This window comes from Netta rufina (genome assembly GCF_964035555.1).
Source record: "Netta rufina genome assembly, chromosome: 5".
Classification (NCBI taxonomy): Eukaryota; Metazoa; Chordata; class Aves; order Anseriformes; family Anatidae; genus Netta; species Netta rufina.
In genome coordinates, this window is record NC_140128.1 from 49,397,832 (window position 1) to 49,424,044 (window position 26,213).

The following is a 26,213-nucleotide window of genomic DNA, read 5'->3' on the forward strand; positions in this document are numbered from 1 at the left end:
AAAAAAACACCACCCCCCTCACCCCTCCTCCTCAAAAAAGGACTTTTCCTCCACAGAAAGTCACACAACCTAAACACACGTAGAATCTGAAATGCAAAGAACCCACAGAGAGTACTTGTATGAGACAACTGACTTACTGCATCACTCAGTACTTCACTACTCATGGGTAAGATGTGCTCAATGCGGACAAAAGGTAAGAGTGGAGACAGGATCTCTCTCAGCTCCTCGATGTCAAGATCTCTTCTCTTTACACCTCTCTTGTTTACACTGTGAGCAGTACCACTCAATAAATTAGGCTCTGTGAGAAAGAACAAGAAATAGTAATTTTACACCAAAGTTTAAATAAAAAAGCAGAAGCTACATGGCTTACAGGAAATTACAGAAGAGGAAAGAAGAGTCTAAATTAGACTCAACAGCGCTTATCAGCACTGTTCCACAAAACTAGTGTATGCTCTAAAATCTGATATGAAACATCGGCGGAGTCAGATTCAGCTTCTATGAGCATGGGTGATTTGTACAGCTGTCACTTTCAAAGCTTAAGACAGGAAGAAAACACTAAAGTAGTGTCTGAGATAAATGACCACAAAACTCAGGTAGAGTTGCTGTATGAAAACAGTTGTGTTTTCCCCAGTGACTCCCTCCTGCAGCTCCTCTTCTCTTCTCTAGCACTTTTCAGAAACTTAATTATTTTCTACAAACTAAGGGCTGAAGAGACCACTGGGACGAGTTATTCTAGCCTCACAGGGTAAATCACCCTATTAACAGCTATATCACAACCTTGCTTTCATGCTCACACACTATTTATTTATGCCAGCAGTGGGTATGTACCTAAAGACTGCTAGATGACACTAGATGACATTCCAAAGGCATTCTCTCTCAGAGGTAACTACCTTCACCTGTATTTTAAGTATTGTGCCCAACCTGAATGTGACTAACTTCACTCCTTGAGGACACCTGTCAATTATCCTCCATTCAGGACAGGCCAACCAAGTTCTGGCGTAGCTCTTATTTCTACTTTTGTACACCACATTATCCAATGATCCCAGGAAACAGAATGAGCCATTTACTTAATGAACGCTACTGATCACAAAGCTGCACAATTACTCCAAACGGGCAGCTTCTCTACCAGTCCAGATCTGTGACAATTTAACCAGCTCCATTATGTTGCTAAAATCAAACATGTAAGATCTAGTTCTGAAGACAAAAAGCTAGTATTTACCCAGATCACTAAAAAGCACATCTTTTAATTGAGATTTTGTTGCATCTCATCCAACATATCCATGAAAAACTGTTACATCACAAGTAATAACAATGGATTTCAAAAACACGGCAAGCCACAGCCATCCTACTCCTCACAGCTCCCCAAGCAGGGTAGAGCAGATTGCCCCCAGCCACATCCAGTCAGGTTTTGACCATCTCCATGGATGGTGACTTGATAACTTCCCTGGGCAGCCTGTTACATTGTCTAACCACCCTCACAGTTAAAAAAAAAAAAAAGAAAAAAAGTTGTGTTTAAATTGCATTTCAATTAATGCCTCATTGCCTCTCATCCTGTCACTGGGTGCCAAGAGAAGAATGTGGCTATGTTTTCTTTACTTACTGCCATAAAGTATTTATAAACATTGTTAAAATCCCCCTTAAGCATTTCCTCCTCAATACTAAATAATCCCAGCTCCTTCAGAATGACTATTTTCATTTTTTCTAGAGAAAGAGTGTTTTTCTTTTTTCCTCTTCAAAACATTCTAGTGCTTCTGCTTAGTTTTGACCACACAGAAGTAGATTAAGTTTTCTTAAATTACAGATTACCAGCAAGAAAGGGCCTTCCATACATTCTGGTTTATTGATTTGGTGGTATGTGGTTAAAAGGATCCTCACCTCGGTCTGCTATTCTCTTCATCAACTGGTGTTCACCCCATTTAATTAGATATTTTAGAATATCTTGTTCACTTGCCTGGTAGAAAGAGAAAGTCAACAATTTGTATATGATTAGTTTAAGTCACAAACACCTCTTTCACAGCTAAGAAGAAACAACTGTACCAAAATACTTGCTCAAAATATTATACAGTAGTATTACTGCTGTATTGCCACCAAGATTCCTAGATTTGTCCCTTATTAAATCCCCAGGAATTAAAACAAAAATTATTTCCATGGAAAGAAAACTTGAGGCCAGTATGCAAACTTACATGACTTAAATCTGAATTAGAGTTAATTGAAAGGACAGTTCCAACACTGACTGTTGTTTGAATCTTTTCTATATTTAACAATACATTATTTGCATAGACTCATAAATTATAGTAACAACCATGATAATCTCAGTGAAGAGACATACTTACACTATGAACAAAGCACACTTGCTTGGTTTATACCTACATATACACTAACCAAACATTTTTAGAGGAAAAAATCAGACTGAAAAATTTTTACTTTCGTAACAGCTACGTTTAAATAATATCTAACACTTTGTAGTTCACAAAGCAAGACTGGGACAGATATAATTTTAAAAATCCTGTCTTTACACTATATGGCTGGTCATCATTAAAGGTATCTTTCTTGAACAGATATAGCAGCAAAAAAAAAAAAAAAAAAAAAACCACAAAAAACCCCCACAAGTTTTCTATTATTCAGTGTGGTGTCCTCTCCCTAAAACCACTGAAGTAAAGACAACAAAAAAAATCTGCAATACTTGTCAGAAAAGTTATTTTTATGTCTCCCCAAAATAAAATAAATTAAGCCTTCTGAGTGATTAATTTATTAGCTCACTGCCCCCAACCAAGATACACATTGTTACAGCGTTAAGTATTACCACATCATTTTTTATAAAGCACTTCAACATGCAAAGCAAATGTTAAGTTCAGAAATGCTTAATTTAAAATAATTTCCAGCTGTTTCTAAGCTATTGTTAGGCTTCTAAGTAACAGCATATACCACCAGCTTGTGTTGTGTTATAAGCCAAGAACAAAACAGTTTTCAATAACTACTTCAATTTCATTTTTTACATATTAAAAGTAAGTGCTTAGCATGCATACAAAGCTGTGGGAAAGGAATTTGCAGGTGGCTTTGTGCTGTTTCACACGTCCCTGAATTAAAGATAATAAGGAAACAAAAGGTAGAAAGAAAAACTTGAGCAAGGTTGAGATAAAGTAACTTGGCTATAGTGTTAAGGATGAGGTTTGGGCAGTGGCCAATTTCTGGCTCTCTCGAAGTGCGTGTCTGAGGGTCTCTAACCAAGTGTATGACAGATTTGGGTGTGTGGACAGCACGTAGGCCAAGGGGAAAGTATACGTAGTAGTGAAAAAAGGCAATAAACATCTGTTCAAGAGCCATCAGGAGTCTTGCATCTCTTCACAAAGCCACCTCCTGACTACAATTTAAGATGGGCTACTCACAAATGCTTCTAGTAATGGTATCACCTATCCTGCTCCAAGCAGGCTAGCTGTATTCTGAACAGCAGATTACCTGTAAATAGTCAGACTGAATCGCTGTTAGCAGGTGGTCCTTGCTTAGTTCATAGAAGACATCTGAAGTCATGACCTGGGTAAACTCCTCACAGAGGAAATGCAGCGCCTGACGATGCACCCACTTGGAACCGTATGGCTGAGAACTCCACTTCAGAATGGCAATTAAGGTGTCTAGTGAAATGCTCTCAGCAATAATATCTTCACAGCCTAGGAAACAAAAGCAACAAAAAAAATAAATCAATAAAGTTGTTACAAAGGCACTTTGATCCTGAAGAAATAACACAAGAGTCAAAAATACGTAACAAAGGATTATATGATTCCCATCAGAGCTACAGTGAGAGTAAAACCAGAAGTGCTCTACAGGTCAAGATTTGCAAACAGGGTTAAATTCTAATGTATTTTTAATTGTGGTCTAGGGATTCCAACTACAGTCATTTACCCTCTAAAGCCACATGAAACTCTTTCTGCTGGTACACCAAGATGAATGACTGGAAAGCTAGTTCAGCTGTATCAGCCCTTTGATTAACACATTACCTGGGTGTTTAACTCACTTTAAAGTCACAAGTCTGAATTTGAGTCATTAAAGCAGATTTAAAGGCATATATAAACTGCAACACCGGTGAGATTTTTGCCAGTATCACTTTGCATTTGGACCCTGCTGAGACAGACCATGCAGTGGATCAGAAACAAGAGCTGTGATATGTTGTTGATACTCTGCTGTTCAGCACAGCACGAGGGCAGCAAAGCATAATTTTCTGACTAGCAGCAAAGGCAGAAAGCAGAGAGCAGTTGCTCTAGGCCACCACGCTGGCCTCCACACCAAACACATCACAGAGGGGCGCCAGGGCAGAGAGCACCTCTTCAGATAGGGAGCCACAGAGCAAAGTCTGCAAGAGGCAGGGGCTCTGACTTGTGCTGAGTCTGCTACACCTTCTCTGCACCCACTGCTGTGTTAGGATTTACTCCTTCACAGAGTATGTGTCTTCCAAATACCAAACAGGGGATATCTTCCCATCCTGAAAGGAGATGGAGCAGACATGGAAGAAGTCAGGCGAGACACACTGCAGGAGGGCTGAAAAACACTGTTAGTCAGGCTTACTGCACTAAGACAGACTGCGTCACAAGGCGAATATTCTGAGTCCCCAGCAGCACTGTGCTGATTTCACTTGTACATCTGGCTTAGATATTCACAGAATATGATTTCTATTTGCACTACAAAGATAGTAATTTGAAGAAAAAAATCCTGTGCTAGAATTATACATTCCAGTCTCACTCCACTATCCATTACAGCCACAAAATTATAGCTGTACTCATGCCTGTTAGAGGTTCCTGGATGGCTGCAAGCAGCATGCTTACAGTGCAGTTCTTTTACTTCTTACACATTACCATTTATACTCTGTTTCAGCAACATGAAAAAATTAAGATCTTTGACTGTTGTTTGGAGAAACGAATCTCCTTACTGCACTCTTGGGTGAAGGAAGTGTTTAGCTTGGTAATCCTAACATTTGTCAAGACAAAAAACAAAAAGACACATGGTGCTACGTACTTCAAACTGATTGCATACATGCAAAACCAAAACAACCCACCAGAAAATAGTAGAACAAAGAAAATCTTACTTTTCTATATAGGCCAGCATATAGTAAGCATTGACTCATTCACACTATTAATTGCAACAGAAATGAAGAAGTCATTATGGAATAACAAGTAAACGTGCTATTGCAAACACGTAGAACACTATCTGCTAAAGTACTATTTAGGAGCAAAATCACTGAAATGGGAAACTTAAGCAGTAGAGAAGGTACTAGGAAGCAAAAGGTTAAACAAAACACAAAGGAGGCCACAAATTTGCCTGTCCTATCACATATGTGCATTTCTACTTAATAGTATAAAAACAGCATGTTAAATTATGAGAATAATATTCCAACATTTATTTTTTTATGAACTTATAAGTACAAAAAAAAAAAATACAGCGAATGATATTTACAGTCAGTGCTCAGCAAGAACATTTGCAGCAAATTCCAGGAATGTGTCTGAATGTATATGTAGTTTTGGAAGCAGTTTTTATTTATCTTCCAAGGTAATTTAGGAGAATAATGTCTGCATCCCCCAGTATTAATATAAATTAGCCAAGCTTATAATTGAAATAAACTTTCTTCAACAAGCACTTGGGATAATTTGTATTTCTACATTTCTACCTGATTTGCTTCAGAAAAGACCACATCAGTGGAGCCACTGCCAAAATGTTTAACAAATGCATATACATTTCTGGAAGACGTATTAAAGGTCGCATTCTGCCATTTATCCCATGTTACTCCCCATTTGTTTTTGTCAAGGCAAACGCATGAGTCATGTTCCACAGCACCTGTTTAATCCTTGACCATTACTGAAGTAATACGGCACTTCTCAAACTACCTCTGACCATTACATTACACATCGTTACTACTAAAAATAAGGACAGACAACTTACTACAGATGTTGACCTCTAAACTGCAGAGCAAGAACCAGCCTAAGTGAGCAGTGAACATGCAGCACAGCTTGTTGATAGGAAATCGAAGCATCTGCTGTCATTTGTACCAGTGATGATCAGGCAGAGGATCAGAACCACTCTCTGAAATTCTCTACTTGGCTTTTGGTAAGTGATAGAGGAACTGCCCTCCTGGGATGTGGGAACTCCCCAAGAAGGCCAGCAGATAAACCTTATTGTGTATTCTTCTAAAATTCCATTCACGAATCCAAAAACCAGTGTTTAGGAAAAAGCTACTTTAAAAAAAATTAAAAAAAAAAAAAGATCAAAATACTTCATCATACATCAGAAGTGTGAGTAAACGAAGTCTGGAAGCTTTCCACTTCACAGTCCATTTCTACTTACAATTCTACTTACATTTTTACTTGTGTTGTTAATGGCTGACAGAGCATTGAACTGTCTCTATCTCCCAAACCTGCCCTCCCTAACCATTTTATCTTTCCTTTTGGGTCTCAAAAAGAAAACCCTAAGTTAGCAACAAACTTGGCAATGCCAACAAAAGCTAACCAGTCCCTGGAATGACTAGGTACAGTACACTTAAAAGAGGAGCGAGCTTCCCTAAATACGGAACATGCTGTTTGAAACAATTCTTAAAGGCCACCTGTTGTGTTGCACCAAGTCTCACCCTGCTAAATCCTATCACATTTTTTTTGCACATTCTATTCAGTTTGCATGCAAGCTGATTTCAGCAGATGATTACATCCCCTCAAGTCTAAAGAATACACGCAGGGAGCATTCTATTTCAAAGGCCGTTCGTAGGCCCATTCCCCGAAATCAGCCACGACAAAACTCAAGCTGTAAGCACGACGAGACTTAACCCACAGTGAATGCCTCTCACAGCATTTCCCCATCCAGCATTTATTTTTGAAACAATAGAAATGCTGTCCCTGCTGCAAAGACGGAAGACCACATATCCACAAGAAATGCAGTTCTGAAGCTCCGAGCACCACCGATTTACAAAAGCAGAGCATCAGCTCAGCCTCGTTTCTGGGAAGCCTTTTTGCACAGCTACCAGCAATATGACAGGAGATGAAAGGCTCATTTAGGATGCCTAAATGATGAAACAGTCCTTTTCCCAAGTACTTTTATCAATGTGTCAGAACAGTGGGCATATTAAAAGTACTTCTTCTGAAGCAAGCATGAGGTAATAATTAAAGTGTTTTCTGAACATCTAAATAAATTAGGGCAACCCAATTCTAGCTATGGAAGGAATCCAATCCTTTTCCTTGGCAGAAGGTTTTCTTGCTTTAACAATCAGCCACTTGGCAAAAAAAGCCATCATCTAATAGCCACAATATTGTTCTGCACAGTGGAACAGAGCATTTTTTTCCTATGAGTGCTGTTTTATAATATTCAGGCAGCAACAGCCTTTCCAAGATCTATTTGCAATGTCCCCGAGTGCTCTACCCCAATCTTCTGCGACCATTAGCATCTTCCAAAGATCTTTCACTTCTTCAGACTCCAAGATGAATGACTTCATCCATTCTGGAAAACTGGGGCTTTCATGCCCTCTTTGTGCTGGATGCCAATAGCCATAGGTCCTGCCTACAGACAAGTCCTTTCTGCTTCCCCAGTTCTCTCTCAAACACAATTCCACAGCCCTTCCAAGCAGAACAGCTTGAGCCCATGCTCAGCATACTAACAGCCTGGAATCTTATCGAGACAGTTGACAGACCTACCAAAAACAAATTACATGCCCTCAACAGTTAGCAGGAATGGGATTATGTCAGGTTTTTTCCTACAAAGTCATTAGCTTTATTTAACTCATTTTGTGGTGGAGATCTCTCCCCTTAAACTTATGCATGCCAGAGGAGTCAGGAAAACCAGAAGTAAAAAGAATTCATCTTGACAACAAAATGGCATCTAGAGGCCATTAAATGGTTTCTAAAGTTTGTCACATTAGAAGAGACCATGCTGGTAACTGGGACACACACTTTTGAATCTGCTGGCACACAGAAAATAGCTCAAAGGCATGAGTTACAGCTAGTGTGGACTACAATATATCTGGAAGCTCCAGAGACACGTCATCCATGAGCATTCTTGCTGTTCTAACCATTTTTGATTGGAAGAAAAAAAAGGAGGAAGACATTTACTCAGTCTCCCTCCCATGCCTTACAAAGGATGCAAACGCATCCTGTACTTGTTAAAAGTTCGTTAGAAGGCAGCCCACACGCACAGGCTGGTCAAGCAGTCACAAAAGCAAACCTCCCTGTACACTGGAATTAAACCAAACTGTCCTCCCCCTTACACTCCACACCTCTCTTGCGTCTCAGTGGGACTTGTGTGGCCATGCAGTGCACCAGTCAGCTCATTTCTGTCAGATATGCTTCCACATCAGATCCCTGGCTGCACAAACCATGTGGGAGGCAGGGCAGCAGTACCACTTCTGGCAGCCAAAACAATCTGTGTCAGGTTCAAGTGACCTCATAGAACTCAAGACAATTCATAGCAATATGAATTTAGGTTATCCACAGCAGTAGGCAAAACATCACCTATGAAAACAGTAAGAGCGAGTGAGAGGAGTTAGACGGGCTATTAGTTTTTGTCTGTACTGTTATCTCATAAACAGCAATACAACAACCCATACTTTCCCATAACTGCATTTGGCAAAGGGGATCTTCTCTTCAGCATCTATTTCTATCATATTTTGGCTAACCCAATAATTACAAAACAAGATAATTTTAATAGCTTGACTTTGCCAGTTGATTAATTATTAGCTTCATCTCATTTAAATTTTTTTTTAAACCATTTGAAAAAAATAGAAAACAGCTAAAACTTCAAGCAGCTAGAAACCTCTAGCATTCCTTTAGGACAGAGAATATGGCACTGCAGGGAAGAAACAAACTGATGCCAAGCCAGCAACTTGCAGGTGCATTTCCCCCACACACATACTTTAGGATTCTGAGGCAAACAAGTTTTAGTTACTTAAAGGTAAAAAAAAAAAAAAAAAACAAAAAAAACGACATGAGTGTTGTGCAGGAGAGAAAACAGGACCTAAGCAGCACTGAAGATCAAGGAGCCTATGGACCTTGGCAGTCAAACACTTCTGAAATCCATTGTGAAGTTCAGTACCTCTTTCGAGCTACTTTTAATCCCTCCATTGATTTTTCTCAACACAAAAGAATTAAGAACATTCATGTACTCTTATCCTTGATAAACTGAATTCAAAGCAACACCTGCTATGGACCTGGTAATGCATATGGTAGTATTTCCTAATTCAAATACTGAGCTAGCTTGACTTTATAGCACTTCAGACTGTTAAAACAAATACAAAACACAAACTGAAGGTTAGGACAGGCATTTTGTGTTATGCTAACCAACTTTCCACTGTGAAAACTCAATAAATTACATCGACTCCAACACAGCATATCATCCAGCCATTTGATATACTAAATTATGGAGTAGATGAAAACCATGCAACTTGTGCAATTTAAAAATACTTGGATGTTGCTGTCAAACTGTAAGGCTGTTAAGCCTTCTAAGATTTTTGTAGTTATAAGTTTAGCCAGAAATTTAAGAATTTTTACATGTTTAAGGCATTCACATTTGTGGCAAGACACTTTTTAAAATTTTCTCTGCCAAATAAAGAAAACAAACTCACTCTCCTGCTCCTACCCTAAGCACAGGGCATGAATTTAGGAAGCCTGAAATCTGCCTTTGCATCTTTGGCTTCTTGCAGTCATCAGTTGGTAACAGCCCTCAACTGGGCTGCAACATTCCTTAAAAAGCATATTCAGCAGCAGGCAGCTTAGCTGATCCAGCTTACACAGAAAACAATCACATGTCAGAAACAAAAGGCTGGCAACTCAACCATAACAAAACAGAGGAAAGAACTTAACACAGGAACAATGAAGGGCTGAGGGAGGCTGAGCTGATGTTCCAAGGGACTACTGACCAGTGATGGCTCGTAGCATTACTAGCAGTACGCTTCCTAGAAAACAGGTGACAAAGCCTGAAAGCAGTGTTCAAATCTGTTTCCCTGCAAAAATTTGTTTGCATCATCACAATTGCACGTGCAATTGGGCATGTAATTGGCCAAGTCTGCGAAATTCTTTATCCTTACATACAGCCCTAACAGTACTGTACGAAAGATTTTCTGCTTTCTGAACTTTCCCCTTTTCATCTCCTTAATGTAAAACATCAGTAATAATTCCAGGCTTGGGTACAAGTGAGTCATGTTAAGGAGATAAAAGGTCAGATTTATGGTAACATTTACTTCTTCATATTCCCTTTATTTTGTAGTTATATGAGCTAGACTAGCTCCTTTGAGCACTTATACTACACTAATATAACTAACATACTTGCTCTAATCTTCCCACAATACATTTGTGTGTATTTAATGCAGCTACTGTGGGCTTCCTGGTGCTTCACGACTTCAGTACTGCTGAGATCAAGGGTACTTTTGATGTCAGATGATATCTGCCTCCAGATCAAAGGATGTGCTCCTGAATATGACTATTAAAATAAAGTTTCTTCTTATTCTTGTCAAATGTAAAGTCAACACCTAAAAATAAAAGGAAAGAAATGCATAGATAAAAGTCTCAAATTATTTTTCAACCTAGAAAGCTTCTTGGAGTCTTTTTTCTACCTCTTGATTCCCAGGCAAGACCACTACATAGGGTCCCCATAGGGTCCCAGCACCTGAGAACCTGCAACAGAGAAGATGTGTTGTGCCACCACCTCAACGGGACTGCTTGTGGTAGTCACCACTAGGGCCACGATGCACGTATTCAACGCAGATAACTTACAACTAAGATACTCGGGTCAAACTTCCCTGAAAGAGCAGTGCATGTGGCAGCGTGGTAAAGCTGGAAAGGGGATTGTTCTAACCATGCACAGGGAATAGGATTAGGGAAGTGAACTGGTTTTAATAATGGTGCTATCGAGGAGGACGGGCTAAGTGATTTTACACCCAGTTTTGTGAGCCAGTGTGCTAAAACAATCACCAGTGGAGTTGTTGGAGAGCAGCAATACGACAAAAGCAGGAACAGGAGTACAACAGGCAGAACACAGCCACATTCCCCTGAGGGCTCTGCTCGAGCATCGCAGAGAAGGCTCTAATCCACACAGCCTCTGCAAAAGCAGTTAAGAGCTTCACTTCCTCATAGTTACCAAATACTGCAGCATGCCTAATAACAGTTTCTGGGTTATTAGGTACAAATGGGTTTTGGTATGATGAGACCTATAGATGAAATGATTGCTGATTAGTTCATTTATTCATATTACTTCACTGAAAGACCCAATTCAATTTCTTTTGGAATATAAATGATTTACACTGATCATTAAGTCAAGCTGAAGCCAAGTAAATTCTAAGTGGGCTTGCTTTACTTGGAGAGTAAAGATTCTTAGCACGTACCCAAACCATCACTGACTTCATCACAGGGAAGCAATCTATTAAATACAGTTAGAAAAGGGAGCACGGCTGCGTTAGGAACAGGCCAATTTCCATAGAAAGAGTCAAAGCTGAATCATTGCTGAAACTGATGAAAAACGACATCTGGATACTTAGAAAGGACCCCAAAGACAAATCAGGCTAAAATCAGCTGGAAATAAAAAAAAAAATAATGATCAGAAGCTTTAAAATCCATCAATTTCACTCAACACTCAGCTACAAATATCCAGCCAGAATTGGGTAAAGTGAGCAAAATGAGTTGGAAAGAGGATCCAGACCTGCACATAATGAACCCAAAATATTTTGCAGGAAACCAGGGAGACAAGCTTTAGCATATTTGGAATTGGCCAGAATGAGCGAGCCAAATCAAGAACTTGAGCTGGGGTGTGTGTGTGGAAGCTGAGAGAAGAAACTTGAGACATCAGCTACCGCAAACGCCAGGCGATGAGATGGGACACAGAACCTGGGTGAAACTGCTGCCCAGCGGAGGAGAAGAGCACTGTCAGAGGACCGAGCCGGGAGGTTTCACAAGAACTGCCAGCGCAGCAGGCTCCAACCACTACACACAGTGCTGCCTCTTCCAGCACCGCTCTGCACAACGCCTGCAAGTCAGATGTCCGAGTGACAGCTCCCAGCACAGAAGTGTGCGAGCAGTGACTCAGGGAACAGGAGGGACACCACTCACCTGGAGTCTCAGCTCTCTCACGTGAAGTATTGCACCTGCTAGGGGAGGACAAGGTACTGTGGTACATACTGAAGTAAGGTGCAATTGCTACTAAAGCACATATTTTAAGTGATCTGCTAGTCAAGTGCAGGCGTTTGTTTTTTTCCTGATCTAATAAGCTTCCTTTTAATTTTGATTATAGGATTAAACCACAGCAATTCTTTAGTGCCAGCACAGTACAGTTTGACCTAAGCACGAACTCAGCACGCTAATTCAGTATGAAACTGCTGGATACTGATTTCACTGGCATGTGCAGATTTTCTACAAACTGCTTACTGCTTTCTCCTGCATCTAGGTAGCACAGCATCCAGCCATAAAATCATAATTAAGTTATCAACTGGAATTTAAAAGTCTGAAGGGGTGGCTGGGCGGGGGGGGGAGAACATCCAGAATTTGTCTGCTACTGTTGCATAATAGAGCAAATTTCAATCCTTCCCTGATTTTATTGCATTTCTCCCCTAAGGACAGCAGCCTCCTACCCCGACACTACCTCACCGTTACACAGCTCACCGTTTTCATGGTCAGGCAAAGATTTACCAGACAAAGAAGAGACCTGATGGCCAGTGCATCCCTACACCTACTGTCAGTCACCATCCCCAAAAAGCCCACAGCTCAGGCCCCCAAGCACACAGCTGGGGCCAGGCTCAGATGGTTCCAGCCACCACTGGGTGGTGCTGCTGCAGCTGCGGGAGCTTCTCCTTGCCCTCCCTCAGGGTGGGCAAAAACCCCCGCAATTAAGAACATTTAAGACCTCTTCCCACTGACTCATACAACATATTTTAAGGCAAGTACTGACCCACAGCACGTTACTGAAGAGCGCTGATTTACAACACACTGATCTGATTTTGAGAGAAGTTACGCTGCTCCTTCAGAGCACCTTCAAATTCCTCAGTTGTTCCAGTTTGGATTTCCAATCTGAGGGAAAGAATCACACCCTGTTCATTTATGAAACAGTGACTAATTATTCAGTGTCTTAGCGAGGGTTTCATTCACAGTTTAATTCCCTCATTAGCATTCCCTGCGCACGCTAAATCCTTTTAGCACTTGTATAAGTGCATGCACCAAAATAATCAGACACTGAGAAACTGTGCACTTGCAGCACCTTCCTCATTTCAACTCATTTTCCTTTCCTGCTTTCAGCTGATCTATGAATTATCCTGCTTTCAAGTAGTATGAGCTTGGATATATTGTATAGGAATGAATCCAACACTGCTTCAACCATAGTAAAACTTTATGCCTCTTCTGCATTCTGTTTAATGTTCAGTTTCAAGGTGTACTTAGAGGGGAACAACAACACAATCAAGTCCAAGGACACCTCATTCTCATTCTGTGAGATATCTCAGAAAAGAACTCTCCCCCGTTTCCTGGCAGTTTATTTCAGCAGAATTATTTCAGCTTCTAGCATCATCTGAAAATCAGTTTCCTAATAGCAGCTTCTAGGGAAGATTCAATAGTTACTGATTAGTTCCCCATATCTTTTGTTGAAGTTAGATGCAGCTCCTTGAAGGACCTATTGATGGTTTGAAGAAACTGGGTATGATCTCCTCATGTAGTGCTTATAGCTGCTCTTATCTGTCAGTCCTCAAGTCCTTAAGTTTCCTAATTCTAAGAAGGTCGGTTTGATAGTTTGTAATACAAAGATTTCAATCTTGATGAGTATAATTTGACAGCTAGAAGTTACAGATGTACAGATCTACTGTAGAAAGTTATTTTCTTTGAATTAAACTAGCTTAAGTAAATCACATCACTGATCTCAGGGAACTCCATTCTCAGTTTCTCACCTCAAAAGTAAAACTATCACCATCACATCACTACCACATCAGCAACTGCAGTATCTCATTATGTACGGCATAGCCACTGAACCCCAACAGGTAAAACAGCAAGCCAGGCTCAGGCCACCACAGGAGATATCAGTTCAGCCATCATGCTCTGCAATCTCAGCCTCCAACAACCCTGGCCAGCCCTCATGTGCAGGAAGAAAGCTATCCAGAGTTGCGTGATCTTCAAGAACAATGGACAGAAGTGAAACCTTTTAGGGCTGAAAACACTAACTGCCCCCAATTCAGTTCTGCTTATTAACACATAAATACTGAAGTCCTGCAGCACTTGCGCAATTAAACCTTTTGTGTTTATGTTCAAACAGCATGATTGTAAGCTTGGTGTGCCTGCTTTGACATAAGCCACAGAAATAATTTATTGCTAATATATAAGATTACTTCATAGTAACGCTAGCTATTTCCTTCTCTCAACAAGAATCCCTTGTATCCTCCACCCCATACCTCATTTAGGCCCAAAAAAGGGATTGTAAATGAAAGTAGATAAAGATCAGAAATAAAGACCTGTTACACATATTTGAAATAAACAGCATGCTTCAATAATGACGCTCATTGCGGCTAAAAGCCCTCATATGGCATTTCTTCTCTCCCTAGAAAACACAGATGCATTATCCCCAACTTACAGATAGGAAATAAATTCTTTTTCTTCAAGTACATTGCCAGCCACTGATAGAAAGACTCATTATGCATACGCACACTGTAAAAGAGAATGCAGACAAACTAATGGTTTTCAAAAAGAAAGCTGGCAATTCTAGACTTCGTACCATGAATGCAGTAAAGGGCCTTATTTTCAGAAAGGAATACACACTCTACAAAAGAGGAATAAAAACTGCAGTTGAAGTAGTTAGCACTTTTCAAAACCTCAGCTTGAACTGAGAAGACTTGAACATAGCAGCTTCTCAGTTCTTCACACAGACAGACATCCCGACTTACAGCTTCTGCTGACCAGGATACAGGGCGAGCTGCCCTAGGAATAGTGTTTGAACAGTTCCGTGAGAACAGACACTGCTAGTTCTGCTCATTCAGATGCTCAAAGAAATCCAACTTTCACCACCCCCAGCAACAGCACCCTTTCCACACACAATACAGGTGGCTGACATGTAGGATTCCAGCACCAAAGTGACAAATTAACAGATGTGCATTCACACTCAGGTCAAAAAAAAAAAAAAAGGATCCCACAGACTGCTCCTATTTATACTTCCTTATTTAAATGTAAGTGTACAATAGCTGTAGTCTTCTTCAATTAACATTTTGAAAAAAGATGCACTTGAAATATGAGTGAATAGAACTCCCAATTTTTTTGCAGAAGGCTATTTTAATCGGACTATGAGCACAGTGCAGAAACTCGAGCAAGTGTTCCTTACTCTTCCCCTTCTGAAAGCAGAAGGCATGCAAGCATAATACCCACGGCACACTCTGCTCCTACTGCAGAGGGAGGATGAGAATTACTGAAAGGCACCATGAAGAGAAAGCAACAGCTGGACAGGAGACAAAGCTTCACTGACAGTTTACTGGCTTCTCCACAGGTAAGACTGTGAAGAAAGTTGATTTCCTCAAATGGAACAAAGTGAAGAAACCTCTTCCCCTCCTTTCTTTTTAAGGAACTGTTTGGACTACTGCAGAAATGTGCATTTTTCTTTTCCTACTGACATTTAGCATTAATGTTTTCTTAAGCAAGTCTGACATTTAAGCTATTCACAATTAACTAGTCTTGTGGAAGGTGTCCCTGCCCATGGCAGGGGGGTTAGAACTAGATGATCCTGAAGGCACTTTCCAAAGCAAACAATTCTCATTCTCAAGATAAAAAAAATAAATGTTCAAATAAGGTCATTTATTCTGTAGAGAGGACAGGATTACATACCTTGTGCAAGCATGTTAAACTCCAAGAACAGTGCTATGTGGTAAAGCTCCATAGCTTCTTCAGCCCTAGTCATGTTCAGTTTTCCTGCTACAAGAGCCTGAACTTCACTTAAACTGCCCACTGAAGGGCTGGAGTGCAAAACTGAGAGGTCCACCACATCTGTATACATACAGTTCAAGATGACCTTAGCGTACTTTTTTGGTATGATAGATTCATCCAATATAATTCTAGTTGGAGTTCGTAGAGTTCGGTCTGTGATTTCTTCACCGGTTCGTATCCTCCTCTGCAGCAAGTGGCGAAAAAATGGAGATCGTGATGAAATAATAGCTTTGTGAGCTCTGAGCTCTTCATCTAGACAGTTCTGACTTCCACCAAAAGTTTCAACTAAATCAGAGTTGGATGAAAAGCTCAGAACCACATCATAATAGCACATATAATCAAACAGTGCACGCATGTCAACGTCTAAGGAATTTGGTGTTCCAAATTCTTCACTAAGCTGCACGAGGATATCAACATTTTGGAACCTTGAATCCTCCATTCCAAACTCTCCCGTATAAAGGTAGTGTAACAAAGCAGAAAACATAGGCATATCAATGCCAGCTGTGTTGATGTCCATTATTATTTCTGCCCCATACTCTGGTGAGGAAGAAAGCAGCGTCTTAAAAAATGGACATCTTGCCGCTAGTATCGCACGATGCACAGGGAAACAAGTTTCTTGAAATATTAAGTCTACATCAGTACAATATTTGTACTGATAAAGTTCAGCCATGTCTTTTTGTAGCGTCCTGGCTTCTGGTCTTGCTAAATTAGCTTGTAGATAAAGTTCTTTTAAGGCTGACGTCCCTTCATATTCTTCTACTAATGCGTTAACATCTCTGACATCCCAGCCTGAGAGAAGTTCTCGCATCTGCTTGGCATGATCAGCAGATCGGCTAGATTTCCGACGCTTAATGAATTTCTTTTTGAGGGTGGCAAGGCCAGAGGTTTTCTTTTTCTTGTCTTGAGGTTTCTCATGGCCATGGTCAAGGCTATACAGCTTTGATTCACAGCCATAACCTTGATGAGAGTAGGATGATGTCCCTGAAGGCAAAACAAAAGGAAGAAAATTAAACACATTTTTTCTTTAAGAGAAAGGTCTGCAATATTCAAACAGTCCATCAGTGTCTCTAAGTTAACTGTTTTTCCTTCTCCACACATTAGATAATTCAACAAGTTGAAAACCTGACTGAATCCTTTTCTGGCTATTAAGAACAAAAAGCCTTTTTCTTCATCTAATAAGCTTGTATTTATTATGAAGTCTATACTTTAATAATAAGTTATTGAATTATTAAAATTTATAGCTTCATTTTCTCAATTCTAAGAGCCAGGCAGTGCCAGTTGATATAGCTGTTGCACATGGCACACTTATCAAAGCAGGGAGAGAGAACTGTGGTCATAATGTTACAGGCTTCATTGCACTAGCTCTAAGAGATGCAAAAACAGCCTTTTTAAAAAAAAACTTGTAGGAACTTAATGAAACAGTAGTCTCACAGTAGCTGTGAGCTCCCCTCATCTTCCAAAGTAATTTTCAAATTCTGTTCTTGTAGCACTAAGTGTTGTTTCAACAAGAAAAGCATATTCTACATCAGACACCTAACAGAGTCACAAGGAAAAAGGGTGAAAAAACAAAAATAAAAATACAGTACCAAAACCGTCAAGAAAATTAAAGACAATGAATCTAATTTCAATGCAAATTTCGACAAGAAAATAGAAATCTTGCATGTGATAATTAAGTAATGCTGAAAATCAAACACAAAATGGGATCCGTTCCACAAAGCAGATGCCAATTTGTGTGTACACCCCATTAAAAACAATACGGAATATGCAAACTTTACTATATTAAAGATTCCCTTTGAAAGTAGCATTATGCAAATAAAGAATGCATGTTATTTTTCAAAGATCATTTACATGTAAATTACATTGTGATTTGAACCTGCCATGAAATATAGATTTTCCCCCAACGTTATTTGCATTGCATTCCTGACCTGTTCTCCTAAATGAGTATTTGCTGATGGCCATTTTGATGTTAGCTACATATACAATAACACAGATAGTAAGAAAAGAAATTAGGATTCACATTTTTAGAAGCAATGGAAAATTGAATTAAAGTTTTAATAAAAAAAATAAAGCTATAGTTTAAACAGAACTATGACTCACTGGGTAAAGGGCTATTTTCTAACTTAATTTACAGAGTTTTCATTCTGAGACAGATGGTGGAAAATGCAGACTTGACAGGAAAAAAAGTACACCAAACCAACCTCTTCCAGACAATATATGAAAATAAGATGCTTCCAAATGGCATAAAGATTGATAACAATAACAGGCTTTGTTAACCTGAAATATATTTGTAAATACTTAGATTGGGAACATTTCATAATTTTCTATTACTACACTTGTGTAACTTCACTACCTGTTGTGGATTTTTAGGTTCAAAGCATGTCGAACCACCACACAGTTTGTGTGGCCTTCTGTAACTTGTTTCAGTCACCTGTCTGTCTCTGTTCGATTTGTTCCAGGCAGATTTGATGTGATGCTATTTTGACGTTATGGGCCAGTCTGTCCAAGTACAGTTTTAGTTACCACATTATTTCAGATAGGTATTTTTTGAAGTTTGAAAAAGACAGGAGCAATTCAAAGTTGTATCTGAGAACATGGCAAATCTAGCAATTTAATATAACCATAAATTGTTTCGTTATTTAAGCCTCACTAACTTTAAGTAACCCTATACACTGGCTTTTATGCCAAGCTAATAAAAACTTCCCAAATCATGCAGTGTAATGGTTTTATAATTCACCTACTAGTGAAAGTTTTGCAAAGGAACTTTACTTTCTTTGAGGAAAGACTATTTTAGCCATGCTACATTAAATTTTGCTCAATCAGGCAACATATTGTAAGTTATATTGAAATTTCACGACATTAAAGTCAATTTAAATGAAAAGACTAGTAACTCACAACTACTTCAAAGAGATCACACTGTAAAATCTGCCATATTCCTTCTACATGATATAATAGATATTACAACAGAAAAGTGGAGATTTAGCCTCCTGCTGATAGAGATGAGCCTACAATTTCACTATACTTTCAAAAAGAGTATAGATTACATTTCACAATAAAAGTAACTGCACTTTGGACATTCTGTAACGATGCTGCTCTGAGGGAACAAGCCAGCTCATTATTATTTCAAGTATCTTGGATTCTAATGGCAAATTTGAGTACATTCAATATTCCCTTATATCCTGCTAAACAAAAACTAGGACACCAGAAGTCTCAATTTCTCTCTTCCCTGAAGGCTGCCATCAGGTATTACTTGCACATGAATCACCACAAGACACTAAAATACCATTCAAACCTATGCACATCCTGCGCTACACAGAGGATTTAATTTCAGAAGCACTGCTAACAGCACTAGTAAGTCTTACAATTAGATAAAGCACCGCTATTAATAGAGCTGTGGCAACTGCTTTTCTCCAGATGCAGAAGAAGAGATGCACTAGCACAGCCTCTCTGGATTCCCAATAGCTGGTGGCTCAGCATCCCTGAAAGTTTTGACAAGCCTCTTTTGGGTCCACCTATATTCCTTCAGCAGGCAGAGGCATTAGAAGTCAGAAATAAGAATTTACTCCCGTCTTCTACAATAAAAGGTGGAAGTCTAGTACTGCTGAAAGGGACCTGGGGGTGCTCACTGACAGCCAGCATGAACATGAGCCAGCAGTGTGCTCAGGTGGCCAAGAAGGCCAGCAGCATTCTGCTTGTATCAGGAATAGCGTTGCCAGCAGGACCAGGGAAATGATCGTCCCCCTGTACTCAGCTCTGGTGAGGCCACACCTCGAGTGCTGCATTCAGTTTTGGGCCCCTTACTACAAGAAGGACATCAAGGGGCTGGAGTGTTCAGAGCAAGGCTACGAAGCTGGTGAAGGGTCTGGGACACAAGTGCTACTTGTATGAGGAGCGGCTGTGGGAGCTGGGTTTGTTTAATCTGGAGAAGAGAAGGCTCAGGGGAGACCTTACCGCTCTCTGCAACTAACTTAAATGAGGTTGTAGCAAGGTGGGGAGTCAGTCTCTTCTCCCAAGCACCAAGAAATAGAACAAGAGGAAATGGCCTCAAGTTGCACCAGGGGAGGTTTAGGTTGGATATTAGGAGACATTTCTTCACAGAGAGGGTTGTGAGGCGTTGGAACAGGCTGCCCAGAGAAGTGGCTGAGTCACCACCCCTGGAGGTATTCAGAAGACGAGGTGCTTGGGGAGACGAGATGAGGTGCTTGGGGAGAGGGTTTAGTGGTAGACTTGGCAGTGCTAGGTTAGTGGCTGACTTGATGATCTTGGAGGTCTTCTCCAACCTAAATGATTCTATGATTAAACGTTGTTAAAAAGCAATAGCTACTTCATGCCCCTAGATCATGTCTAGGTTTGAACAGATAAATATTTATAACAAACAGATGACTGCCAAGAGAAACTACCAGGGCACTTGACAATGAATAATGGGATTTGTCAAGTCCTCTGCATGCCTACACATGTTAAAAACTAATTATAGAGCTGTATTTAAAAAACAAACATCTTGAACAGATGTACCACCCTAGAAAATGGTGTGAAATCCTCCTTCTGAATGCTGTAGACAAAACAGCAAGAGAATGACTAGTTAAGCCTTGGCTAAAACAAGTATTTTTACAGTGAGCACTTCATTTTTATTGATTTAGCTCCTCTTTGAAATCTGCAAGCAAATTTAGCATTGATTTCACTAACACGGGAAGTCACACTATGAAAATGCTGTGCTTTGTTAGATCAATTCTCTGCTTTCAGTGTTCATCCTACACTTAAACTGTAGCATGGTGCAACTTTAATGGCAAAGCAGCATGTCTAAACAAACCCACAGGTCTGAATCCAATTTCCAGAACAAAGGCAATTAATACGCATCATGCTCTTACACCACCAGTCTTCATGCTGCCCAAAAGCATAACTGCAAATATGTACACCTCATGTCTTCTACACAATGGAACTGTAAAAGTTCATGTATAACAAAAACATGATTACTCTGACAAGTGATTAAAATCTCATCTTTCAATTTTAGGACTTCTATTTTCTACTGAGACAGCTACAAAAGCCATCCATCCAACCAGAGTCAAGAAACAGCCAACCAACACAAGGCAGAAAGGAGGAATATATGCCAGTGTCACAGGTAGCACAGTTACACTACTCGTGTACATGCCAACATAATATCAGAAGATTTCAGTCTTTTTATTTTTTTTTTAAATATAAGAACACTCATTTTCTTTGCTCAAGATGATACAATGACATGCTTATAGACCTTCCTCAAAAAAAGCCTCAACTCCAATTTTCAGTAGATAATGGGGATCCAAAAGTTCACAGCTCACTAAATAACAGGTTTTTATTTGGGTTTTAATATCAAAGAGCATCATGAAAACCTTCCACACACAAAGGACAAAGTTCCCAGGGAATCTGATGAAGCCTTCGGAACCTTCTCTGCCTCTTATGAACTCTCCAAGTGCTGTTTGGGCACGCAGATCTGCTAGGATTTCTCTTCATTCAATATAAAGGCCAATTAAAAACCCACCAAGATGTGCACCGAAAAAGTTTTAGCAGTGATTTTAGGAAGTACATAGATATAAATTGAGATATCTTTTACTACTCTTAATGTATTTTCAGTGTATCATAACTAAGCCTTTAGGAAGACTTTACAGCATGGGTATAAAAGATGTTAGTACTAAAGTTATCTTGACTTGCTACTAGCATACCCAATTTTAATCCAGAGAAGAAACTTTCACATATAAGAACTTGTGTGCTGTCCTCTCCTCAGATCTCCATAAGTTAGGAATGTCACAAAAGCTGAGATAAAGAATAATTCTAAAGCAAGCCTACTTCTCCTCTAAGAATTCCACTGCGCTTTCAGTGGTGATTAAAAATAGAAGTAACACTGCATATCATTAGCTACTTATTCACTGTTGCAAGCCAAGGCATAAAGAAGAAATGTGTTTATAAAGTATTTATGTTATTTACTGCTAAGATCATTCTTCAGGCTGTCAGGGTGTTGTTTTTTCTAAACTAGATTATCTTCTGAAGTAGTGTCTTCTTTTAGATTCATCACATAATTATTATTTATAGTGTGACAGTACTTAGATCTCCACTGAGGTCTTTTTCTGCTAGACTGAAAAGAATATAAAGTTGCTACCTGCCCCAGTTATGGCTGGGATGAGAAGGTAGTTTAAGAGCACATCTACTCAAGTTTCTACTTAAGCGAGGTACTTTATTGTCCTAACAGTATTCTAAACCAGAAGTAACTCCCCTCTCCTCACCCCAATTTGCAGAAACAGGAAAACGGCATAAGGAGAAGTTATCTTCCAGACTGCTTGTTACTTGAACAGGTTTATTAGTAGAGATAACCTTTCTGGCAATGAGGAAGTAATTCACTCTCCTACAGACACAGTGCCAATACTACAAGGAGTACTGATGATCAGGAGTGTTCTGCGCTCTAACACTGTTTCACTGAAAACCCGAGGAAGAGTGCAAAATGGTAAATACTATTTTCAGATAGCAACTGCTCCTCAAACAGTGAGAGCTAGCGTATATGGCTGAATTATCAAAAAACACTTTTTATTTTGATAAATAACCTGGCATCTGTTTACTAGCAACTGGCAGATCAACTCATTGCATATGTATGCCAAGCAGATATTGGACAGTACCAAATTTTATGCACTATTGAGCTTGAACAGACTCAAACTGATGACCTAGAAAATAGAAACTAGGCATAATATTACTGCAAAGAATTCAAATCCAGCGTATATACAATCCAGCGAGCCATCTACATAAGCAACAAGATAACCGAAGAGACTTACCTATGAACGTCTGTTGTGCCTGTGAATTTCCCCCTACCCTTGGGGAACATGAGTGAGGGTAGTTAGATGCATTAGCACCCATTTTCTTCAGTCACTCAGGCATTCCGCCTGCTGGCTCTTCAATGTATAATCCCATAATCCTTTATAAATCTTCAATCCCAGACCCAGCATTCTGTTCCTCCATTTCTGGAAAGCAAGAACACCAATAAGTTACTTTAACATTTGTTTTTCATATGTATTACATGATTTAGAACAAACTCGATCTCCAGCACGCGGTGTTTCTAGAACATGTTTGAGGTCTTCTTTTTAAACGCAACTTTCTGCTTGAAGGATTAAACCAAGATCAAAAAACATTGTTCCTGAAATCTGTAATGTCCAAGGCATTCACAATTCAGTATGATAAACTGCAACAAGGAACAGGATGGTTAGCAAGCTCAGAAGTCTTCAAGCAGGGATGGTCTAGACTAGGCTAGATCTGCTCCTTTAGGTATGCCAAGAAAGACTTTACATGCACACTGATGCATTCACACATTGTTATAAACATCCCTAATTGAATTACAATGACTGGGAAAGCAGAATAAGCCAATTTGTTGAAGGTTGTACCATCATAACTGCTTTCAGCTGCATTCTGATTTCACACCAGCTGTGTACTGCTCATTCAGTTCTACTTTTCAAGTTGGGGCTAGTGCTTAGAAGTATGTCTTTAATAGTCAAAATAAGGCATATATTCATTACCTAAATGAACATTTATAACAAACCCAAAATTTAATCTACTCTTTATTAGGCATTTGAAAACATTTTAGAAGTCAGTTCTGAAGAAACCTGATCAAGGACCTTCATCATACATACATCCATACAAACAAGCATTTTCTAATTTATTTTTATTTTAACAGTGTTAAAATATTAATCCTGCATAGTGTGCATAGTGAGAGTTACCACAGTAAAAGCTCCTTTTTAGTCAACTGAGCATGTGCACCCCCATCAAGAACACAAACAGATGGACAGGTCAGAAAGAACATCACAAAAGTAAAGTCTATCCTCAGAATTTTTTAGACTCAATTCGGTTCAGATTTAATATTGTGAACATGTAACTAAATTCCACCAGGCTGGTCCAGGTGTAATTACACTTACCGTATGCTACCAACCTTATCCCCTTTCTCAGGGCAACTCTGGCATGCCAGATCGAACAACTGAGTACCACACAAGAGTATGTGTTTCAAGGAAGTTGCAGCACCTGGTCTCTTTTCCCTGCTTTAATAATCTGTATTTCTGGCATGAGTTTAGAAGTGTGAGTTATCATGATGCTGCAGAGGCGAGATATGATCCTAGCTAGACACACACACACCTGGCTTCTTAGTCACAAACTCAGCATGCAAAACGGATCCATCTCGGGGAGCAGAAAGTGAGAGGCTGCAGATTACTGTAGGCATACGGATGGGGGGGGGGGGGGGAGGGGGCAAAAACAAAAAACAAGTGTCGCAACATACAAGGGCTGCTTACACGAGGAAGAAGAGCAGAGCCAGGTTTGGAAACCTGGCTTAGAGATGTAGCAACGTGAAGAGGTGAGACACTGGCACGGCACTGAAGCATTACGAAGAGGATGTGTGCTTTTCAGCTGTCTGATGCCACAGAACAAGGTCCCTCAAAGCAGGCCATCTGGTATTTCTGTGCCCATTGGGTGCTTGCAGAAAGGAACCACAACACCTCGCAGTAGACATTTCATACGGGCAGAATCCCTACCATGAAGGGCTTACAGCCCAGGTCTGCCTCACAAAACTGCAGGCTGTTATACCTAGCCAACTTCTGCAAAGGCAGAAGACCACCACAACAACACAGCAGCTTTACTGGCATTGCGTATGCCAAGTGCAGCCCGTCTGCAGGCTCAAGGACACAGAAAGGGGGAGCTGCCGTGCCTGCCCTCTCCAGCTAGGTGCCAGTCTCCTCGAGTGCTTGTAAGCTGGTGCTTTTCTCAACCTTGTCTCTATGCAGATTCACCACAGGTCAGGAAATGGAAAAATAAAAAAATTTTGCTTGTGTGGTGAGATAAGCCTGCTCAGTATGAAACACGAACCAGAGCGTGCACAGAACGGGCAGCATCACACCTGCTAACGCCAGCAAATCTCCGCAAACACAAGCTGTTGGATTAGTTCAGTCTTATGCAATGTTCTCCCCCACCACCACCCGTACATAAAAATAAGCTAGTTATTCTAGGATAACCATACCCATATGGATGCAGACCTCTTCTTCATACAAGAAAATCTCCACGGACTTAAGGAAAACCACAGTAAAAAAACTTCCATCAGAAGTGACGCTTCTATTGATCTGTGTACCTACAGGCTGTGGTGCATAGATTTTACATCCTTTTCTATACGGAATTAGTTACATTTAGTACAAGCAATAAGAGTCGGAATTCAAACTGAAAGGCAACTGTATCACAAATAATAGCCAGCATCCTGGGTAGATATCCCAACAACTTCCCTTTTCTCTGGGAAAATTGGACTTAGTTCATTTGGACTGAGTCCTGGAAAAACGTCATTGCTATTCTACTTTCTGCTTCTGTGTTCAGTTGCAATGCGTTAACTCATCCATTAGATGCCAACTAATACTTCACAATTCTTCCTGGCATGGGAAAAAGAGTAGCCTGAGACTCAGGTTTGAAGTTAATACCTCACATCTTCTTCCGTTTGGCAAGAACCGTGCCCCAGAAGATGGGTAAGGAACATGATCAAGGAGTCTATGCAATAATCCAATGCATTAGATATTCACTGTCTGAATTTACAAAACACAAAAGATTGTGAAAATTTTAAAAAGCTCATGAAATGTCTGATATATAATTTAATTAAAAGGCACAAAAGCATTGTTACACATTAAACCCAAGTGAATACCGTGCAGAATGAATTCACTCACTAAACATAAAATATGTAACAAGTAATTTTGCAAAACATAGGCCAATGTAAAAAAAAAAAAAAAAAAGTGTCATTAAAGCTATATATATAAAAATAAATGTATATAAACTATATGCCATTTCAGTGAAGTTCAATGCATTTAAGCAGAACAGGCTCTATGGTCAGCCACTCTGTCCATTCACGTATGTCACAATTTGTGTGTCCTTTCTAATTTAACCATGCACCGAGTGGTCAAGTGGACGGTAACAGACATTCTGAGGGTATTTTGCATCTCAAATTCAAACATTCCAGTTAGTTACAGGGTACGTTGTGCCCCATGGCTCAAACCTGATCATAGTTGATACCACTACTCTCCTTAATGTTGTGTATCACTTGAAAATGTAGTCTTTGAACTTGTATTACATTTCTAGATGTTACAAGGTAACACTGCATAACCCACAACCCAAACAACTTAAGCTGGCAACTATGAGGACTGTCCTGGAGGAAGCCCTGCCTTCTGGCCTTCATCCTCAAATCCACTTTCTCTCCCTTATTTGTTCTGCCTCAGATATTCAGTGAGCAAGAATACTGATCCATGCATTAAAAGCAACCTTGACAAAATGTTCTGTTTTTAAACAGTCTCAGTT

At 39.8% G+C, this 26,213-nt stretch overlaps 1 protein-coding gene across 2 annotated transcripts in view; it reads right to left on the reverse strand.

Annotated features, from left to right (window-relative positions):
• The window catches only part of BTBD7 (BTB domain containing 7), a 55,794-nt gene that overhangs the window by 14,077 nt on the left and 15,504 nt on the right, over positions 1–26,213 (reverse strand). For both annotated transcript variants that reach the window (XM_084288553.1, XM_084288552.1), the window contains exons 2-6: positions 22,682–22,867; positions 15,795–16,874; positions 3,457–3,665; positions 1,876–1,951; positions 138–298 (exon numbers count right to left, since the gene is read on the reverse strand). In XM_084288553.1, coding sequence (XP_084144679.1) covers positions 138–298; positions 1,876–1,951; positions 3,457–3,665; positions 15,795–16,874; positions 22,682–22,763 — 1,608 coding nt within the window. In that variant the 5' untranslated portion in view covers positions 22,764–22,867. The remainder of the gene's footprint in view (positions 1–137; positions 299–1,875; positions 1,952–3,456; positions 3,666–15,794; positions 16,875–22,681; positions 22,868–26,213) is intronic.